General features: G+C 41.4%; 1 protein-coding gene across 1 annotated transcript; it reads left to right on the top strand.

Moving 5' to 3' along the window:
* The first annotated feature begins 502 nt into the window (after window positions 1-502).
* Window positions 503-19,834, top strand: LOC146495388 (dihydropyridine-sensitive L-type skeletal muscle calcium channel subunit alpha-1-like). Its single transcript, XM_085146891.1, has 45 exons — window positions 503-964; window positions 2,283-2,388; window positions 4,289-4,428; window positions 4,554-4,687; window positions 5,874-6,026; window positions 6,103-6,308; window positions 6,396-6,499; window positions 6,585-6,730; window positions 6,812-6,893; window positions 6,972-7,132; window positions 7,226-7,451; window positions 7,546-7,753; window positions 8,075-8,195; window positions 8,310-8,424; window positions 8,512-8,599; window positions 8,696-8,765; window positions 9,053-9,185; window positions 9,290-9,419; window positions 9,506-9,565; window positions 9,726-9,832; window positions 9,958-10,045; window positions 11,480-11,587; window positions 11,699-11,751; window positions 11,835-11,981; window positions 12,136-12,337; window positions 12,457-12,615; window positions 13,685-13,795; window positions 13,882-13,965; window positions 14,536-14,580; window positions 15,072-15,098; window positions 15,193-15,318; window positions 15,423-15,488; window positions 15,594-15,685; window positions 15,766-15,925; window positions 16,824-16,951; window positions 17,051-17,147; window positions 17,229-17,331; window positions 17,427-17,528; window positions 17,612-17,745; window positions 17,891-18,016; window positions 18,273-18,484; window positions 18,564-18,628; window positions 18,852-18,898; window positions 18,981-19,055; window positions 19,262-19,834. The coding sequence occupies exons 1-45, from the start codon at window positions 780-782 to the stop codon at window positions 19,571-19,573; spliced, it is 5,544 nt and encodes a 1,847-aa protein (XP_085003017.1). The 5' UTR covers window positions 503-779; the 3' UTR covers window positions 19,574-19,834.
* The last annotated feature ends 1,389 nt before the right edge of the window (window positions 19,835-21,223 follow it).

Below are 21,223 nucleotides of genomic sequence, written 5' to 3'. Positions count from 1 at the left end.
AATTGTTTGGTTATGAACATTAACACTAAATAATTTGGTCACAGTGAATGTTACCGAGTATTGAGTCCATCATTCAGTGTTGAATATTATTCTGATGAAGTTTTCTTGTTAGCTAGATCACAAACCCTGATTTATTGTTTACACGCACCACACAATCAATGTGAGGCGCTTACAGCGGTTAGGGTGTGCTTACGGATACCTATTGTTCATTATTCCTTTAAATACCAGCCTTCAGTTATTATTTAGAAATGCCAAAAAGCTGCATTATAGTGTTTTTTTTTTGTTTTTCTTTAATGATTACAAGTCTGTGTACTACTTATGAATCCTAAATAAGAGGTTGACATTAAAGTAAAACACACACACATATATATATATATATATAGACACATACACAAACAAAATCACACAAAGACACACAGTCCCCCCCTCACTCTACCCTTATAATCATCCCCAAGCATGGCCTGCTGGTGGTTCATAATCTAAATTTAAACTATACCAAGGCCAACTGCTCCTCCAGTCACTCTGGGCTCCTGCTGCTATTTTTCCTGGACTTGGTGGGCTTATTTTGTCAGAGGCCCTCAGCCAGGCAGAGAGGCCTGTGGCTCTGCCCGGGTGACATCGACGAAGGAGCGAGGAGGAGGAGAAGAAAGGGTGCCAGGGGGAGCCTGAGGAGGATCTGCTTTCACAAAGGGGAGACATACCGGACCCGAGTTTGGGATTTTACAATAAACGTTAACTTTCACAGGAATTTGGAGCGTGTCTAAGGTGAAGGCATCAAGATGGCGTCCAACGCAGAAGCGGCCAAGCCGGACATCATGAGTGAAGAGGAGCTGAAGAGGAAGCAGAGGGAGAAGCTTAAGAAACTACAGGCCACTGGAGGAAACCCTCGACCCGCGAGATCTCTCTTCCTGCTCAACCTCAAAAATCCCTTCCGCAAGGCCTGCATCAACATAGTGGAGTGGAAGTATCCTTTAGATCTTTCAGTCATTACACACACGCCTCAGACGACTGTGTGTATTTCAGCAGAGATTTCAGTTTAAATATTTCTTTGAAATTCAAGGATATCAGGGCATTATGCAGTCAGCGCAGCATGGAGGCCCGTTTTAAAAATACTGACAGCAGGGCAGGGAATTAATAGCCTTGTTCACCCGTGGTCAGCATGCTCAAGCTTTCAAACGTGTGATGAGATGATCCCTGAAGTGTTAAGACTTTTGTAATGTTTCTGATCTGAATCAAAGTCAAGTTTGCAGCCTGTGGAGTTTCACCTGCTGTTAATCTGAGATCAGCTGACAAAAGCAAGGTAGTCTCATTCAACTCGCTCCTTTTTTTAAAAAAATGTCCAAATAGTCATTTCAGCATCCAAGTAGGAGAAGATGAAAGAGCACAAAGTAGGCTTTTGATAGAATGTGGCCCCTCTTTTCTGCTTTTAGCCTCATGTCCGTTCCTGGATCCAGACTGGAATGAGTTGATCATACCAATCCAGTGATAGGAACCTCATGTTCACAGCGTTTAAACGCAGATACGCAGACTTTGAGTTTAACAGTGACCTCATTTTAAAACGTGATGATGTGTAAAGATCTGTTCTATTTGACATTTCATTCTGGCATGTTGGACCACGTCATAAGTCATTCCACCGACACAGTTTAATCACATTGGTATGTGGTTTGGTAACACAGGGCTTAGGTGCTGTACACAGAGCCAAATTATGGAAAATCACTAAAAGTCTGAAGGACAAAAACAAAACTGTCCTCATACATGGATCACAACATTTAAAGAGCCACTTTTTTTCTTTATTTCTTTCCTGGTTAACAGTCTGTGTTCAAATGGTTTGGTCGTATTCTTGGGCTCTGCAGCTGTCCCGTGGCATCACACTGAGACATGATGCTGACCTGGCAGGGGAATTCTCACAGAGAGCCCCCTAGGGGTGAGAATGAAGCAGCACAGCAGGCAAGATTGCATTAAAGTGGAACACTCTGCTGGCTACCCGGGGGGGCTGTTTCAGGGATGATGTTTCAGGCAGCATTTAAAGGCAGTAGTCAGAGCCTGCAGAGCTGATGCAGAGCTGGATCCCTTACACTGAATCACAAACGTCAAATAACTTAGTCAGATAAATAAACTGACCTTTTTATTCCTGTGAACGTTTAAGTCACCCTCCCACTCTCACCCATTAACATCGTAAGATACTAAACATAAGACAATAGACCTTTGTGGATATTTGGGGGGGCAAAATGGGATTTTTGTTGCCGTTTGTTGTTGTCATGATCCTGAGCATCCCCTTCCAGAACCTTTGAGGTCATCATCTTATTGACCATTTTTGCAAACTGTATCGCGTTGGCTGTGTTCCTCCCCATGCCTGAAGAAGACACCAACAACACCAACTTAAATTTGGTAAATAAACATTGAGCCTTTTTTTGTTGCATGTCACATGACTGTATGAGAAGTCACTGCGGTGAATGATGACTATATCGGTTTTTCATTTTCATAATATTCATAATAAGAATAAGAAACACTAAGTTAATCTGATGTTTTTGGGTTCAGGAAGGCTCAACTTTACCATCACTTGTAGATGACTGTGCAGCTCTGATCAGCAAGTGAGTGTAGTAATATTAATTTACTACAGCTGTGGCTGTGGGATGCCGAGCGCCATTCGAATGTGTCCAGAAACAACTCGGTTCTTTATTTGGAGCCCCGTCTGTGTCTGCAGAGGAACGAGTCATCGAGTGTCTCGTTCTGAAGTGTAAAGAAGCAGGCGGCAGGTGGACGATGCTGATGTGTGTACAGAAAAACATTCTTTTTCAGCTTCATAGGTGTGTTTTAAAGCTGTGAAACTGTTGGTAGTGTAGGTCACAGACTATACAACCCAAAGACAAACAAGGTGCACATCTGAGCAAAAGATATATCTGACCTTGCACCGTGCATACATGTGGCCAGTGCTTATTGGACGTGTCCTATTGACACCAATGTTATGATAAATAGATCACTTTTTCTTAGAAGTTTGGCATTTAGCACAAATGTCAGCCATCACCAGCCATCGGTTACTTTCCTACATTAAGTCAATAATACTCCACACATATCTCTGGGTTAAAGTTCATGTCAGTCTTTGTGATTTATAGCCATTTTACTTTTATTAGGAACCCAAATCACACTCGATCTCCTCATTTGCCCTCTTCCTAAATCCTCCTTAGTTCTTACGGTGCCATTCCTCAGAGGTGAAAATGTAAGAAGAGATGCACCGACCCCCTCTTTTACTGTTAGAAGTAGGTCAGCCTACGTGCCGTCACTCCACCGATGCAGGTGATACAGGAGAATCCGCCAATGTTGCCTCGTGTAACCACAGCCACGTATTCCAATAATATGATAGCTTGTAATGTTGATGTGCAGTAGCCTAGCAGGGCAGCTTTCCTTGGTGAATTCGTTTTACTTAATACCGAGTAAAAGTCTATAAATGTGTGTACACTTGTTCATGGATGCAGGGTCGGTGATTAGGTGTGTGGGGACCAGTGTTTGCTGGTTCAGCTCGAGATTATTGAGCTGATTTAGGAAAATAAACTGCATGTCAGTTACAGCACATACCTCCAATGAATTCTCTATTTCTGATTGTTAGGACTGGAAGTAGGACTGGATTCCTACTGGATACTTGAAACTTTATCATACTGCTGTCATATTAAGAGCCTTTTGTTCTACAACATTTATATTCAGATCCATATATAACCACGTCTAGTCTGAGGAAAAATCCCTGTCCTGTGTTCCTGCCCTGTGTCAACACTGATAATAAAAGCACAGAGATGGGGACAATTTGCAGATGATGCTTTCATTCAGCCACTCACATTTTATCTGTCTGCAAACAGTCTGCTTCATCTTTGTCTCACTTGCTACATGGTGTCAAAATGTTTCATCATTCACTCTGCGGGCAATGAGCCGTCCCTCTGTTCAACCTTCTGGAGGTTTTGTTTAATCTGCATCAGAATGAACAAACTGGAAACAAAAGATAATGAGCTGCGACAAAGCCAGCAACAGTTTTGTTGATCTTTTTTATGCTGTTCTTCGTAGCATATGTTTCACAAGTCTGCCCAAGAAAAGAAAGAATTAAGTCTTTGCTGACCTCCAGTGGCTTTACTCGTCTTTCTGTACTTGTGTGCTGCTCACACAGCATCAAAACCAAGCTCTTCCTTCACATGTCATGTTGCTCTTTAAAATATTTAATCAATCATTTCATACTTTATTAGAGAATATTACGTGAGAGTGAAAGTTTTTTGAAAGTGTTCTCGTTTTGTTCCCGTCGCTGCAGGAAAGTCTGGAGTATATCTTCCTGGTCATCTTCACGTTGGAGTGCTTCTTGAAGATAGTAGCGTATGGGTTCGTGTTCCACGAAGGGGCCTATTTACGAAACTGCTGGAACATACTGGACTTTGTCATCGTCTTCATGGGGTAAGAGGATGTCTTAGCTGCAGGTAGACAGCTTATTTGTTAAGAATGTAACATATATTAAAATTTGACATACATAAACAAAGTACCGGCTATGGCACTTACGGCTGTCTCATCTTTTCCTGCAGTCTCTTTACATTATTTATGGATACCGTAAACATGGTGTCAGGTGTGCCAAAGGAGAAGGGTGGGGGCTTTGATATGAAAGCACTGAGAGCTTTCAGAGTACTGCGGCCTCTACGCCTCGTTTCTGGAGTCCCCAGTAAGAACCAATCCACACCTGCTACAGAGAGATGCTGATTCTAGATTATACACCTTAAATTCATCTGATACACTGAACATTATAGTGTATGGGCATGTATTATGAGCAGTGTTGGTCAAGTTACTTGAAAAAAGTAATCAGTAACTAATTACCGATTACTTCCCCAAAAAGGTAATCCCGTTACTTTACTGATTACTTATTTTTAAAAGTAATTAATTACTTAGTTACTTAGTTACTTTTTAAAAACACGATTTACAACCTGAATAGGTGATAAAGTGATAGATCTTTCAGCCCAGTTCTACTTTTTCTGCATAATCCATCATACAAAATGTAATCAAATGGAAAAGTCTCTTTTTAAAACTTGTTTTATTAGTTTTAATCTTTTAACTTTATGCATCAAGCAAAAATTTAATTATATGCAACATTCTCTGACTGGAAGAAATTTGTTTAATATTTAAACCTATTTTCTGCTCATTCCAGCACATAAAATATATATATATATATATATATTTGTGTTTACACTCAGTCTTTCAAATAGATGCAAGTAAAACACAGCAGAAAATAAATAAAGTCAAAGACTAGCGGTCCTGTTGCTCTATTTTCACCTGTAAAGCAGGAGTGGGGTAGGCGGAGGTTTACCCTGGTGCAGGTGTGCAGCGGTCAGTGGAAGAATCCGCGAGTTTCTCTGTGAGTTTCCCATTACGTCGTAGCTACTCGGTGCTTGTTTGGAAGTTTAGGGGGTTTTTTCGGTGTAAAAAGAAGTTTTCTTCCCACGCACAACAGATACTAATGTTTTTGTCACTTTTTATGGAATCAAACTCAAAGTAAGGTCAGTACTTCCACGCTTTAAACGCTGCACGCTCATACTCTCTCCCGCACTTGATATATTATCCACTGTTGATCTGCACACAGCTGTTGTCATGAACATTGCACTTGCTTACGTCACTGTCATGAGACCTTCTCGCGAGAAAATCACAGTTTTAGTAACGCAGTAACGCAGTGTTCCTACGGGGAAAGTAACGGTAATCTAATTACCTTTTTTGCAATAGTAATCCCTTACTTTACTCGTTGCCTGAAAAAAGTAATCAGATTACAAGTAACGCGTTACTGCCCATCTCTGCTTATGAGTCTGTAACAGCACCAAGTTCTTATGGCTTCTGTAACAAACTTATTTGTTCTCTTGCAGGCCTACAGGTGGTGATGAACTCCATCCTTAAAGCGATGCTGCCTCTTCTACACATTGCTCTGCTCGTCTTCTTACTGGTCACTATCTATGCCATCATGGGGCTGGAGCTCTTTAAGTGCAAAATGCATAAGACCTGCTATTACAAAGGCACAAGTATGTTTAAAAGAACACTGAGTGAGACATACTTACACTTGGATCTTTACATTAAGCTGTTAAACTTGCCCCACAGATATCTACGCCACAGCAGAGGGTGAACTGCCTGCCCCCTGTGCTCAGGCTGGTAATGGACGCCGCTGCATCATCAACGGCACGGAATGTCGGCCCGGCTGGGAAGGTCCCAACAACGGGATCACGCACTTTGATAACATCGGCTTTGCCATGCTGACAGTATACCAGTGCATCACCATGGAAAGCTGGACCAAAGTGCTCTACTGGGTCAGTGGCTGAATATTGTCTCAAATTCCGTGTGCAGTTTGCAGCCAATTAAAATTCACTGATTTTGACCGACACCCTGGATTTTAGGTGAATGATGCCATAGGGAATGAATGGCCCTGGTTCTATTTTGTTCCTCTAATTCTGCTGGGCTCATTTTTCGTGCTCAATCTGGTTCTGGGTGTGCTCAGTGGGTAAGCGTATCCTCCTTCCGTAAATCTAACATTTTCACTTAAACAGAGAAATAATAGGATAACGTCTGTTTGCTGTTCCACACAGAGAGTTTACCAAAGAGCGAGAAAAGGCCAGGTCACGCGGAGAGTTCCAGAAGTTACGAGAGCGTCAGCAACTGGATGAAGACCTCCACGGCTACATGGAGTGGATCACTCACGCTGAAGTCCTGGATGCTGATAGAGAAGGAAAAGGTGCGCTCTAGAAAACAAAACAACCTCTGAACATTTGTCAACAAAGAAAATCTCAGATTATAGCTGCTATTTTCTTATCAGGGCTCCTGCCTTTGACCAGTGGAGATTCAGACACAGACAGTCTGTATGACCTGGAGGGCAAGAGTCGAATAATCTATTACTAGTGAGTTTCCCACTGTGAACATTTCTAAATGCTGGCATTCAATATGAAACAGTAAGTTAGAGTTGTTTTTGTGCTTAGCCGCCTGGCTCGGCGTTGGAACCGTTTCTTCAGGATGAAGTGCCTGGTGTACGTGAAAACCAGGGCGTTTTATTGGGTGGTGATGTTCCTGGTCTTCCTCAACACTCTGACCATAGCCACAGAGTACCACCACCAGCCTGAAAGCCTGACTTCCTTTCAAGGTTGATCATTTACATATATATTTTAATAAACAATCGTTTTGCGTATATTCCATTTACTTATTCATTTGTCCATCTCTTCCATCATCTCAACAGATGTGGTTAGCCGGGTGCTGCTGGTGCTGTTTGTCATGGAGATGTTTGTGAAGATGTATGCTCTGGGACCCAGGGCATATTTCATGTCTCTATTTAACCGTTTTGACTTCTTTGTGGTACTATGTGGTATCCTGGAGATGATCATGCTGTCTGCAGGCGCTGTGGCTCCCCTGGGTTTCTCTGTGCTCAGGTGTATCCGCCTGCTGAGGATCCTCAAAGTCACAAAGTGAGCCGAGATGGCGTAAAATATCCCCGTAATATCAGTATAAGCTATTATAGCGTAACCCGCTGCCATTTACCACCTCTCGTTTGTGTTTCAGGTACTGGAAGTCGCTCAGTAATCTCGTGGCCTCTCTCCTTAACTCCGTTCGCTCCATTGCCTCGCTCCTTCTTCTTCTTTTCCTCTTCATTGTCATTTTCTCACTCCTGGGCATGCAGGTTTTTGGAGGGAAGTTTAACTTCTCTGACCACAGAGCCAGGCGCAGCAACTTTGACAACTTCCCTCAGGCCTTGATCAGCGTGTTTCAGGTGAGACCAGGTTCTCGTTTCGTAGGTTCTTCTTTAAACTTTTAATTGCAAGAAGCACTCAGAAAGCTCAAACCTCAGAGGCAGCACAATTTCAAGGATAGTTTTGAAGATAAAAGGCATTTTATGATAGTTTGACTTTATCTGACATATCATTCACTGTATGCCTTGGATGTAATGACTGATTTGAGTTGTTAAAACAATCAGTTTTGCAATCAGTAGTTTAAATGAAGCTCATTTCACATTTAATTTCCAGTCCTATCCATTCATGCATAACAATAATTCATCATTTTTCTGCTTTTTAAACTCTTAACCGTCTCTCAGATCCTCACAGGAGAGGACTGGACATCCATCATGTACAATGGAATCATGGCCTATGGAGGGCCTGTCATTCCCGGCATCCTGGTCTCCATCTACTTCATTATTCTCTTTGTCTGTGGAAACTGTATCCTTCTCGTACGCTCACACTATTATTTTGTTTTTTGTGTTTTTTAAACTATGCATGGAGATAATGTTAACATTCATGGTTCATTTCTTTCCCTGAGCTCTTTGCAAACAGATATCCTCCTCAACGTCTTCCTCGCTATCGCCGTCGACAACCTCGCGGAGGCTAAGAGTTTGACTTCAGCTCAGAAAGAAAAGGCAGAGGAGAAGCTGAGGAAGAAGCTACTAAGGTGAAAGGGGGAAAAAAAGCAAAAGCAAAGGTTTAAGCCGGCTGAGATAATCTGCTCGATCGAATTATTTTCCTTCTCGCCGTACAGGGCGAAGATGCCTGAGAAGACTGATGAGGAGAGAGAGAAGATAGTTAAGCAGAGGACCAAGATAGAAGGCATGCCCACCACAGCCAAGGTTACTGTTGTTTCTGGCTTCATGTATGTAATTTGGCAGCATGAGTATCTAGAAGAAATTAACATCCTTGTTTTTCTTTTCTTTCTTTTTTTTTAGCTCAAAATCGATGAATTTGAGTCTAATGTCAATGAAGTGAAAGATCCATTTCCACCTGCTGATTTCCCAGGTAATACAAGAGAATCATTTCGAACCTTTCCCAGAAGGAGGTCACTAACTGCAAGAATTTGTAATCCTTGCACCAGCTGTTTATCAAGGCTGCTGTCTTGGCTGTGTTACAGTATAAGTATAGTAACCTGTCATCACTGTTAGACTCAGCCAATTCCCCGTGTTGTGTTTATAGCACACTCCCCTGGTGACTACCATATGAAGCCTACAGCATCATTACGGGTCTTTGCTTCAGGCTTTCATTTGAATACCTCCTCCTAATCTGAGCCTTTTTTTTATCTATTGTAGGTGATGATGAGGAGGAGGAGCCTGAAATCCCCATCAGCCCCCGGCCCCGACCAATGGCGGATCTGCAGCTGAAGGAAGAAGCAGTCCCGTTACCTGAAGCTAGTTCCTTTTTCATCTTTGGCCCTCAGAACAAGTAGGAAACAGACCATCATCCAGCTCAACACCAACCTGAAAACGATATCATGTCATAATAAATGTTGCAAACGTTTACCTGTGCTGTGTGTTTTTACAATCTAGGTTCCGTAAATTATGCTACAAGATCATCAACGCTTCGTCCTTCACCAACTTAATCCTCCTCTTCATCCTGCTCTCCTCCATCTCATTAGCAGCTGAGGACCCCATTGATCCCAAGTCCTACAGAAACCAGGTAAAAGCCAGGTGTAGGTGATCCAACTGAACAACTTCTGTTGGACGAAGGCAAAATGTGACGTTTTTTCTGTGTGCTTCTTTCAGATCTTGGCCTATGCTGATATTGTCTTCACATCTGTGTTCACCATTGAGATTGTACTGAAGGTAGATTTAACAGTGTAACAGTAGTAAAAAGCATTATTGATGGATCCAGCTCTAATGTCATGCTATATTACATTATTGATTAACCAACTAAAAAACAGCTTAAAAAAAACACTTAAAAAAGAATCTCTGTTCAACTGTTCTCTGTTTATTTCACTGACAGATGACGGTGTATGGAGCGTTCATGCACAAAGGCTCGTTCTGTCGTAACTCTTTCAATATTCTGGATCTGATTGTGGTCGGAGTGTCTCTCCTGTCTATGGGAATGGAGTGAGTTTTCATGATGCTCAAGTTAAATGAAAAGATCACCATTGTTATTTTTTGCTTAAATTATACTAGTTTCTTAGATATGAATTTAAAGGCTGCTTTCTGCCATGTGTTCTTGCTGTGCGCAGATCCAGTGCCATCTCCGTCGTGAAGATTCTCAGGGTGTTGAGGGTGCTGAGGCCTCTCAGAGCTATCAACAGAGCCAAAGGATTAAAGGTAGGGATGCAACGATACCAATTTTTTCAAACCGATACGATACCGATACTTGGATCTGAGTACTTGCTGATACAGAGTACAAAAAATGATACTTCTACCACACACACACACACACACACAAATACAATTAATTGGAAGACAGATTTTATTATATTCCCTGCCGATAAAAAATAAAATCTTAATAAAATAATAATAATAAGCACTTCTGTTAAATTATTGCAGAGTCTCCACATTGTAATTTAACAAAATATCACTGAACTGTTGGCACTGTCTCGAGCTTTCAGAATAATAAATAAACACTTCTGTTCGGAATAAAATAAATACAAATTAGGTTTGCGAATAAAATAAACTTTTAAATTATTGCAGAGTGTCCATATTGTAAACAAACAAACAAAATAATTATTATTAAATAAATAATAAAATAAAAAAAATTATAAAATAATAATAAATAAAATAATAATTGGCCCCCTAGTGGCCAATCTAAAAAACTACAACAGAAATGACAAGCCACCCTCTGATTAATGAAATAAGTTGGTATCGGTTCATGGTATCGGTTAACTTTTACGAGTATGAGTACACACACATTTTACAGTATCGACCCCGATACCCGATACCAGTATCGGTATTGGTGCATCCTAATTAAAGGTAAAACACATGCACAGTTTGCTTGAGAGCTGTGAGCCTGAGTGAGAGTGCTCAGAGAGACTCTTTAAAAGGAAAAGTCAAATAAGTGGAAAGTTGCCTGATACCCATAAAAACTGCTGTATTAAGTTTAACAACTACAATCGTAAAAAGGTCAGGGGGTTGGCAGCATTTTCTTAAGTGAGCCACATTGACTTATTCTTCTGAGACTCTCAGTACTCATATGGGGACAATACATTTCGATTTTTCATACTTCATTAACTAATCATAAGTAGCAGGGGAAAATCAAAATGCATCCCAAACAAGAGCTAGATAAGTTAAGCAGAACACCCAAATCCACCCAGATGCTATACCTTTCCAACTAAATTCACCTCACCAATGGTTTAAATGCAACGCTGCATTGGTATCTGAAAAACACAGTGCAAAATTGAGTGCATTGAAATTGAGTTAAGACCCACTCCATTCAGTCCCCTTCATTTCATTGTATAAGGCCACCTCCCATTGGGTTTGGGGATTTTCCTTTTCTTTGTAGGCCATATTAAGACAGTTTGCTGGCTTTGGGGTCATATTTTCCCCAGGTGTGAGTTGGGTAGTTTCGTCTAGTGGTCCAACCTTCACCTGCAAAGTAACTAGTAATTTTCTCTAAAGGGAATCAATAAATGTAAGAGAATATAAGGGTAAAGTAAAAGAAAATGACCGGATATTTTCAGATAGATATGGATTTTAAGTGATCACTTGTATGTCTAGAGTTCTCCTCAGTGTTTACTGGATTTTGTTTGTCTTATATGACAGCACGTGGTCCAGTGCGTATTTGTGGCCATCAAAACAATTGGTAACATCGTCCTGGTCACCCTGCTGCTGAATTTCATGTTCGCCTGCATAGGAGTCCAACTCTTTAAGGTAATTTTTAAATTCTGAACTAAAGCTGGGTGGCCTAAGATACCATAGAGGTGATAAGTCAAAACTACTCTTTGGTAAATATAACTGCTGAATTGTGTCACTTCCTTTCAGGGCAAATTCTACAGCTGCACAGATGTGTCCAAAGTGACTGAGGAGGAATGCCAGTAAGGAAACCAACATTAATCACATCGCAGATTTCATTCCACCATCGTCTATTTGAACTAGTGTTCCTTGTGTCTGCTCTCAGAGGTTTCTACTTGAAGCATATGGAGAATTCCCTGCAAGACACAGTAGTGGCTAGGAGAGAATGGCTTAACAATGACTTTAACTTTGACAACGTGCTCAATGGAATTCTGGCTCTGTTCACCGTTTCCACGTTCGAGGGCTGGCCAAAGTACGCACGCAATCTGCTCTGGTTTGATCAGCTGCATTTGTGATAAGCTTTACTGTAATTCATTTTAATTACAGTATGAAATACTGTAAAATCAATGATTTGACCATATCTCAGTTCACTGATTTATTCATTTTTCATCTGCGTTTGTTTGCAGACTCTTATACAAAGCCATAGATTCAGCTGAAGAAGACATGGGTCCAGTCTTCAACAACCGTGTCGACGTGTCCATCTTCTTCATTATCTACATCATCATCATAGCCTTCTTCATGATGAACATCTTTGTGGGCTTTGTCATAGTCACCTTCCAGGAGCAGGGTGAGCAGGAGTATAAGAACTGTGAGCTGGACAAGAACCAGGTACACTGAGATGAGGCCAAGGACAGTACTACTGGTGGTCTAATTATTCAAAATAAAAACATGTTGCAACTCATTTTTTTCCGTTTAACGTGTCTGTTGTCTGTTCGTTGTCTCTTCAGCGGCAGTGCGTGCAGTACGCTCTGAAGGCTCGTCCTCTGAAGTGCTACATACCCAAAAACCCGTACCAGTACAGGGTCTGGTACATTGTCACCTCCTGCTACTTTGAGTACCTCATGTTCTTTCTGATTATGCTGAACACTTTGTGTCTTGGGATGCAGGTATGTACATTTTGTTGCCTAATATATATTAATGGTCCCCATAGAACATACTAAATGTCATCATTACTGAGTATCCTCAGTCTAGGACCAAGATGAATCTGAGAGATCCTGATTTATATGCTTTAGCAGAACATCTCTGGCTCCTTGCAGGAGCTGATGACACTGACAGACATTTTTCTGAGCAGATGTCTGGGGGGGCTGTTTGTGCTTTATTATGTCACATGTTTTATGCTCTAAATAACTATAGGCCTAACAAAGAGGCTTCTGCACCTAATGATACCCACAGACTCTGAGTAAACTTTTACACATTTGCCTTTTTCTGCATTTGACAAAACAAACAATACACAAAATAATCATGACTTGAGCCAAATACTTGAACTAAGGTGTAAAATTAAGTTTAAAAAATATATAAAAGTCCCAAACATAAAATTAACATTGAGGTCATGTCATCATGCATTAATCTTCACTGATTATTCATAGATAATTGCACCAACTTGTGCACAGACACCTCTGCAGGATACCCACCTCAGTTTCCTTCTAGGTTAAACAGCTACTTTGATAGCGTGCATTAGAGAAAAAATATTTTCCCCTGGCAAACACCGGAGCTCGTCAGTAGCTGTGTCCATTATTTATGATGGAGTCTGTTGTTAATTACGGCCCTCGGAAATTCAATATGAACCGAGAGGTTCCAGACTATTTTTAATAGTTTGTCTGGTGACCAAGTAACAGTATTTTGTGTACTCTTCCCAAACCATGAGGGTTGTTTACGTGAGCATTCCCTATAATTCTTTGACAATTCATCCCACCATGATGTGCATGTGAGGTGCTTGTTTATATATATTTAAAAAGGTTTGTAAAGCAGCAGAGAATGGGATGTGTAGCAGACCTAATTATAAAAATGTCAGTGTGGGCCTGGTTTATATGTTGTAAATGTAATCTTATTTGAGTAGTTTAAGCATCAGTCCTATTACTAAATAGTTGACTGTTAATAGGACTGATGAATGTGGATTTGTATTTGGTTAGTGCTGAAATATTTAAATATATTTATTTTCTTCCCTCTTTAAAACAGCACTGTAATCAGTCGGACCACGTCACAAAGCTGTCAGACATTCTCAACTTAATCTTCACGGTGCTCTTCACTGTGGAGATGATTCTCAAGCTCATGGCCTTCAAAGCACGGGTAAACGCTCTGACGATCATTGTCTGGATTCTCATCCACCCACTCCCACTGCCTAATGTGTCAGTGTGCTTCACCTGTCTGTGCAGGGTTACTTTGGAGACCCGTGGAATGTGTTTGACTTCATTATTGTTATCGGTAGCGTTGTTGACGTCATCCTGAGTGAAGTTGATGTGAGTACATGTAAGATTTACGTACATGCATATGTTATATCGTTATTAAAGAACACCATTATGAAGTGAAACTGCTTTGTTTGCTATATTAAGACATTTTTAGTGCAATATGATTTAGAATGACCACATGTATTTATTTAGTAATCTTACCCAGAAGCATATAATTGTGGCCCAACAGCTGATTGGCACCAGGAGAACTAGTTCACAGGACATGGTCAGTACTGTTGTCGTCCTTTCCCACCTTATCCCATCCATCTCCCCGTCCTCGGTGCCTCGTGCAGCCTGGGATGCACTTCCATCACAAAAACCACCATCTGACGTCTTGTGCGAGCACTTAAAAAGAGCACGATATCAAATAAGAATTCAGTTTTATTTTATGTGGTAATGCTGCTCGTGCTGCTTAGTGTTTCTTGGTGATCACAGCTTTTATTTTTCAGTCACGGTTGCACTGCAATGCCACACTTTTTCCATCCACGAGCACAAGCTTGCAGCAGTTTCACTTTTGTTGAAAAGCCCATCAATCCCTCTGCCACCCATGCACCTCACTGCTCATCTGTCTGTCCTCCACAGAGTGCCCTGGCCGATAGTGGAGGACTGTACTGTCTCCATGGCTGTGTAAATATCTGATCTCCACTGCTGCATGTGCTCTGCTGTGTGAGCACGCCACTAAAGTATCGCACTAATGTAACAGACCGTGTGTTGCTTAACCTTCTGGTAAAACCTTTCTGTTTGCACTGTCTGCGTCATCTTACATAGCGAATATAAACCAAATCTCAAGGGCGTGGCAATATTATGTTGCAGTATGGCTCATACTGTTTTTTATAAACACGGCTATGTCTCAAGACTATGCACTATATTGGTAGGAAGCATTAATCATTGCTTGACTGCAAAAACAAAGTTAATATGTCCAAAACAAAGCGTGTGTAGCTTGTCTATTTTGCATGAGTTACAAGCGGCTTTGATCTGAAAGATTTGTAACTCATCAAAAGTGGAAAATGACTCTAATATTAACCCTATTTTGAAGTCATATTTTAATAATATTTAACATTATATTAAATGCAACACATGCCGCTGCAACCTCTCACGTCTTCGTCTGCTTCGTTCAGGAGACGAATCCAATGCAAGTGATTGCGGTAAGCCTGAACTCTTCAGACATTTAAAACCAGTCATGTTTTTGTTTTTTACTTGAGGTTTCATTTTAATGAATTTCCTTCTTTGTGTCCAAAGGCCTCTGAAAATGCCTCTGTTTCCATCACTTTCTTCCGACTCTTCCGTGTTATGCGTCTGGTCAAACTGCTGAACCGTTCGGAGGGCATCCGTAACCTGCTGTGGACCTTCATCAAATCTTTCCAGGTCATCATTGAAATCGTTGTCGTCGTGACTTTTTTTTTATTTCAAATTTCCATTGCGCTTCCCAGTGATGACTTTTTAATAATGTCATTGTTTTCTGCCTACAGGCTCTGCCTCATGTGGCTCTGCTCATCGTGATGCTCTTCTTTATCTACTCTGTCGTTGGGATGCAGGTACAGAATTCAAACTGCACAAAAAAACATCACTGGTTACACTTTGCTATTTTTTGTTATTGATGATTGACGCTGAATTTTAAATGGCATTGTTTCAACCTTTAGATCTTTGGAAAGATAGCGTTAGTGGATGGTACTCAAGTCAACCGCAACAACAACTTCCAGACATTCCCTCAGGCTGTTCTCATGTTATTCCGGTGAGACCAGGTTCTGGACTTCAATTGTGTTTTGAACACAAAACATCATTTCATTGTTTGGTTTATGTTTGCATATCCAGATGTGCCACTGGAGAGGCTTGGCAAGAGGTCATGATGGCGTCAATGTATGGAAAAAAGTGTGACCCCAAGTCTGACTTCCTGCCAGGAGAAGAGTACACCTGTGGGTCCAATTTTGCCGTCTTTTACTTCCTCAGCTTCTACTGTCTCTGTGCCTTCTTGGTGAGAATTCAACATTTTTTTTTATCTATTATATTCAATTCAATTCAATTTTATTTATATAGCGCCAAATCACAACAAAAGTCTCCTCAAGGCGCTTCATAGATACAGAGAAAAACCCAACAATCATATGACCCCCTATGAGCAGCACTTTGGCGACAGTGGGAAGGAAAAACTCCCTTTTAACAGGAAGAAACCTCCGGCAGAACCAGGCTCAGGGAGGGGCGGGGCCATCTGCTGCGACCGGTTGGGGTGAGAGAAGGAAGACAGGATAAAGACATGCTGTGGAAGAGAGACAGAGGTTAATAACAGATATGATTCAATACAGAGAGGTCTGTTAACACATAGTGAGTGAGAAAGGTGACTGGAAAGGAAAAACTCAATGCATCATGGGAATCCCCCGGCAGCCTACGTCTATTGCAGCATAACTAAGGGAGGATTCAGGGTCACCTGGTCCAGCCCTAACTATATGCTTTAGCAAAAAGGAAAGTTTGAAGCCTAATCTTAAAAGTAGAGATAGTGTCTGTCTCCCGAATCCAAACTGGAAGCTGGTTCCACAGAAGAGGGGCCTGAAAACTGAAGGCTCTGCCTCCCATTCTACTTTGAAATACTCTAGGAACAACAAGTAGGCCTGCAGTGTGAGAGCGAAGTGCTCTAATAGGGTGATATGGTACTACAAGGTCATTAAGATAAGATGGGGCCTGATTATTTAAGACCTTGTATGTGAGGAGCAGGATTTTGAATTCAATTCTGGATTTGAAGGGAAGCCAAAACAGGAGAAATCTGCTCTCTCTTTCTAGTCCCTGTCAGTACTATATATAGTCATATTATAGGGATGATATATGAAACAATGCTCAAACCATTGTGCATTTAACCACCTGTCTTTTATTGCCTATTCTAGATCCTCAACTTGTTCGTAGCTGTTATTATGGACAATTTTGACTATCTGACCCGTGATTGGTCTCTGCTTGGTCCACACCATCTGGATGAGTTTAAAAAGATCTGGGCTGAATATGATCCCGAAGCTACGTGAGTGTGAAATCTCATTTCTTAACTCATTTATTGTCAAATAAACCTTGGGATGCTGTTTAATTGGGTATTACTTGCGATGTTTCTCTGATCTAACAGGGGGAGAATCAAACATCTGGATGTGGTGACGCTGCTGCGAAGCATTCAGCCTCCTCTGGGCTTTGGCAAATTCTGTCCTCACCGGGCTGCATGCAAGGTACAGAAAGGCCTAAAGTAGCACTGTGTGGTGCTTGCAAGTATGCAGGAGCCCATATTAAAGTTTTCCTGCTTTTTGTAGCGCTTGGTCGGTATGAACATGCCTCTCAACAGTGATGGCACGGTCACCTTTAATGCCACCCTTTTCGCTCTGGTCAGGACTGCACTCAAAATTAAAACAGAAGGTACGGTATACATGTTTTATGCAACATGCTTGTTCCTTCAGCCTCATCTGCTACAACTGTAACAACGCTTCATTATCTTGAATCGTTCCTAACAGGTAACTTTGAGCAGGCCAACGAGGAGCTGAGAGCCATTATAAAGCAGATCTGGAAGCGCACCAGCATGAAACTGTTAGACCAGGTCATTCCTCCTATTGGAGGTGAGGCAGTAGTTTATGTTTACAAAATAATCCAGCGTCTCTGAACACAGAGCGCACTGTGATTCTGTTATGTCTGGTTATAGATGATGAGGTGACTGTGGGGAAATTCTACGCCACCTTCCTTTTGCAAGACCATTTGCGCAAGTTCATCAAGCGTCAAGAGGAGTATTACGGCTACCGTCCAACTAAGAAGAGTGCCTCAGGTCCAGAGATCCAGGTGAGCTGGGGTTTTTCTGTTTTTGCAGTTCAGCTTACAGTGAAAGTAAATGTACTCTATATTGTAAATCAGCAGTACTCAGCTTTATCTCACGGGGATATGTTCCTCTGTCCTTCATTTATCCACATTCTCCGTGTTTTTCTAGGCGGGGTTGAGGAGTATAGAGGAAGAAGCAGCTCCAGAAATGCACAGAGCCATTTCAGGAGACCTGCAGAATGAAGAAGAGATGGAAAGAGCCATGGAGGAGGCAGGAGAAGAGGCCATTTATCAGGTGCAAAACAACGTCGGCACCGATACGGTGCATTCGTATTCCCGTTCTGCAGCACCTTTGTTATGGCCTCCTTTATTTGTTTTATTAATAAAAAAAAAATATTTAGTGGATGGAGACTTTTTTTGGCTTTTCATTCATTAGAAACCTTTCCAAAAACTTGAAAAGCAGTCAGATGACATCAACATTTCGTTAAACCTGCCTTTACGTTGTTGCGTACTATTTCATTATTAACATGTATCTTGCTTTGTATTTGCAGCGTTCACACCACCTGTTTGGTAACCAGGTAGAGTCGTTCTCCACTGAGCCGGCGAACACTCAGTCCCAACAGGTGACCAACATGCGGCCACTCAGTTTCGCTGAAAGTCAGCCCGAGTCCCCACCAAGCTCAGCCTCAGCCTTGGTGTCTGGTACAGAATTTTTCCCCACAGCTCCACCAAAGAGCAACACTAACAACAACGCCTTTGCAGAGTGAGTACCAAAGTGCTCTCCTCATCAGTATGATGACGTACCACTGCCGTTATGAGTGATCATTTTTGTTCCCTCTCAGATTTTCATTTGAAAGAGAAGGGACTCCGGATGAGTTTTACAATCCTTGTGAGGATGAGGAGGCAGGTATGGCACAAGCAACAAGAGATGATATGCTGCATATGCTAAATCGAAACCACAGAAGAAGTCCAATCAAAGATGAAGGTCTTTGATAAGACTTTTAAATGTGGCCGTGGAAAATTCTGGACGGATAATAACTCCAAATTAATAAACTGAGACATGAGCCATAGGAATGCTTCGTAATTGCTTATTTATATATTCATTAATGTATTTATTTTACCTCTTTTAGCCAGCAGACATGCCTGGAACTTCACAGTGAGAACAGGCAGAACACAGGTAACACAGGTTTTATTGAAGGTTGACTCATCCAACAACAGATTATGCAGGCGATATATGAATACTTACCTTCTCTATGCAGTTCCCTTATGACCCTAACTATGGTGACAGTCAGAGTCAGAGTTCACACACTGCAGCCGACCACCTCGTCCAAGAGGTAGGTGTCAAAGTGGCCGATCAGGTCTTCTTTTCTACTCGAATTAAATGCCACGTCTAACATCTGCTGTCAGGTTTGTCAGAGATAGGTTAAGTTAAAGCTAGTTCTGGACTAAATTAACCTGTACAATAACTGAAAGTAATGTATAATTTAACATAAAATAATACTGTACGCGAGCACAAACCTGAATGTTGTTGTTTCTTTAGGCTCTAGAGAAGAGTGGACTGGTCGCACTGGCCAGGGACCCGGGCTTCGTCTCATTAACGAAGAAAGAGATGGCTGAAGCCATGCACATCTCAGTATCTGACGTGGAGGGTGTGGCTCAGAGCATCCTCAAAGAGCGCTCCAGCAGCATGACTCCCGTTAAAAAGAAGCGTCCCATCCCTGTCCCTTCTCCTGCTCTAGCGGCGGCAACAGTGGTAACAGGCCGGCCAGATCCAGTTGTGAGGAGAAAGAAACGTCCGATTCCCACGGTTCCCTCCGCAAAGGGACCGTCTGAAACCGACTCCGGAGTGTAGGGACTGTCACCTGGATTTTACATGGTTATCGTGACAGTTTTGTATTTTTAGTGTGTGACTCCAACTCACATCACTTTACCAAGCTTGTTGCTTCTTTGTAAATCTGTAACAGTCAGAATGGCTCAACGCCTACAGACAGTTGGGAGGTTTCATGTTTTGGTTGAAACATTAACTGAGAAGTAACAATATATCTAATAATGAAACATCTAATACTTCAGATTTGACAAATTAATAAAAACACTGTACTTGTCTCAGAGTAAATGGATTGATGCACTTCTTTCTTTGTAGTGTTTGTTGAGGTTATCCATTCCATAGCCTTTGGGACAGCCAATCAGTGAGCCGAGTGTCTTACTAATGAGGAATGAGGAAAGTCGGAAAGTGACCTGTGGTGAAAATGTCACTCAGTGAATGCATACAGAAGGTAACTTTACTGCATCTTTACTGTGATGCAGTTCAAACAAGACAATGGCACAGGACTCCACTAGGGGGAACCAGTGGTTTCTTTGCATTCAGGCCCCAAAATATTTAAGCATCTTAAAGGGGCTCTGGTGCTAACAGTGCAAGATGAAGGTTGTGAAGCAGTGTCCTCTGATCTATTAGGACTTCACTGTGTTGTAATCTGTTAGTCTCGAACGAGATTTCTTTTGCTCACAAATGTTGTTATATGAACCATGAAAGGAAACTGAGGTCAATCTAATGGAATTATTAACTACTGATCTAGTTATAATAAATATTTTATGAATTTCAAACACAAACTGAAGCAGTTGAGCGGTGCCTGCAGTTTTTACATCACTCTAACGCTTCACACATGAATTTGTAATGAATAAGTGTTGGGAGAAATTTAGTAAAGATTTATCAGCATACCTGGGGTATGGTTGATTCAGCTTGATGTCACTGAAACTTGTCGTTTTATTCATAACTGTGTAGATAGGATTGTTGCATTGTTTCATGTTTGTGCTTAACATCAGGTATCGACAGGACTGTTTTGTTTGACCTCTGACCTGCTGTCATGCATACTTATTGTTTAAAATTATGGAGATACTAGTAGTTTGAGTTATCCTCCCATCATAATTCTACAGTTCTAAATCTGTGCCACTAAGGGTTGGTTTTACTTTGGTATGTTCACGATTGGCAAAAACAATAAATCATCCAAAAAGTGTACTTCTCGAGGTTTTATTTAATGACTGACAGTGTTGGGAAGGTTACTTTTAAAATGTATTCCACTACAGAATACATGCCCCAAAATGTATTCTGTAACGTATTCCGTTACGTTACTCAATGAGAGTAACGTATTCTGAATACTTTGGATTATTTAATATATTATCATGCTGTTTACAACTACATGAATGTACTATTGCTGTGATTTATTACTGTTACTGAAGGTCTGCGGCTCCGAACCGTAGTAAAGGGACCTCTGGCTAATACGGTGGGTTCTGTGTCGGCTCATAGCCGAAAACTAGCTTTACTTTGTTGTCTGGGTCAACTTTGCTAGCGAGAGACAGAGAGAGGCGTTGAAAGGCTGCTCCAACGGAACTTATTGTTTTTGGAGGAAAACACGAACACGGTGTACAGTCGAGTCTTAATAGCTTACTTACAGCTGGGCTCGTCAGGCTCTCTTCTTGGCTGCAGTGGTTATTATTATATTTACAT

This window comes from Neolamprologus multifasciatus, chromosome 20, assembly GCF_963576455.1.
Source record: "Neolamprologus multifasciatus chromosome 20, fNeoMul1.2, whole genome shotgun sequence".
Taxonomy (NCBI): Eukaryota; Metazoa; Chordata; class Actinopteri; order Cichliformes; family Cichlidae; genus Neolamprologus; species Neolamprologus multifasciatus.
The sequence above is the reverse complement of the archived record's forward strand: the minus strand, read 5'-3'. Positions and strand labels throughout refer to the sequence as shown.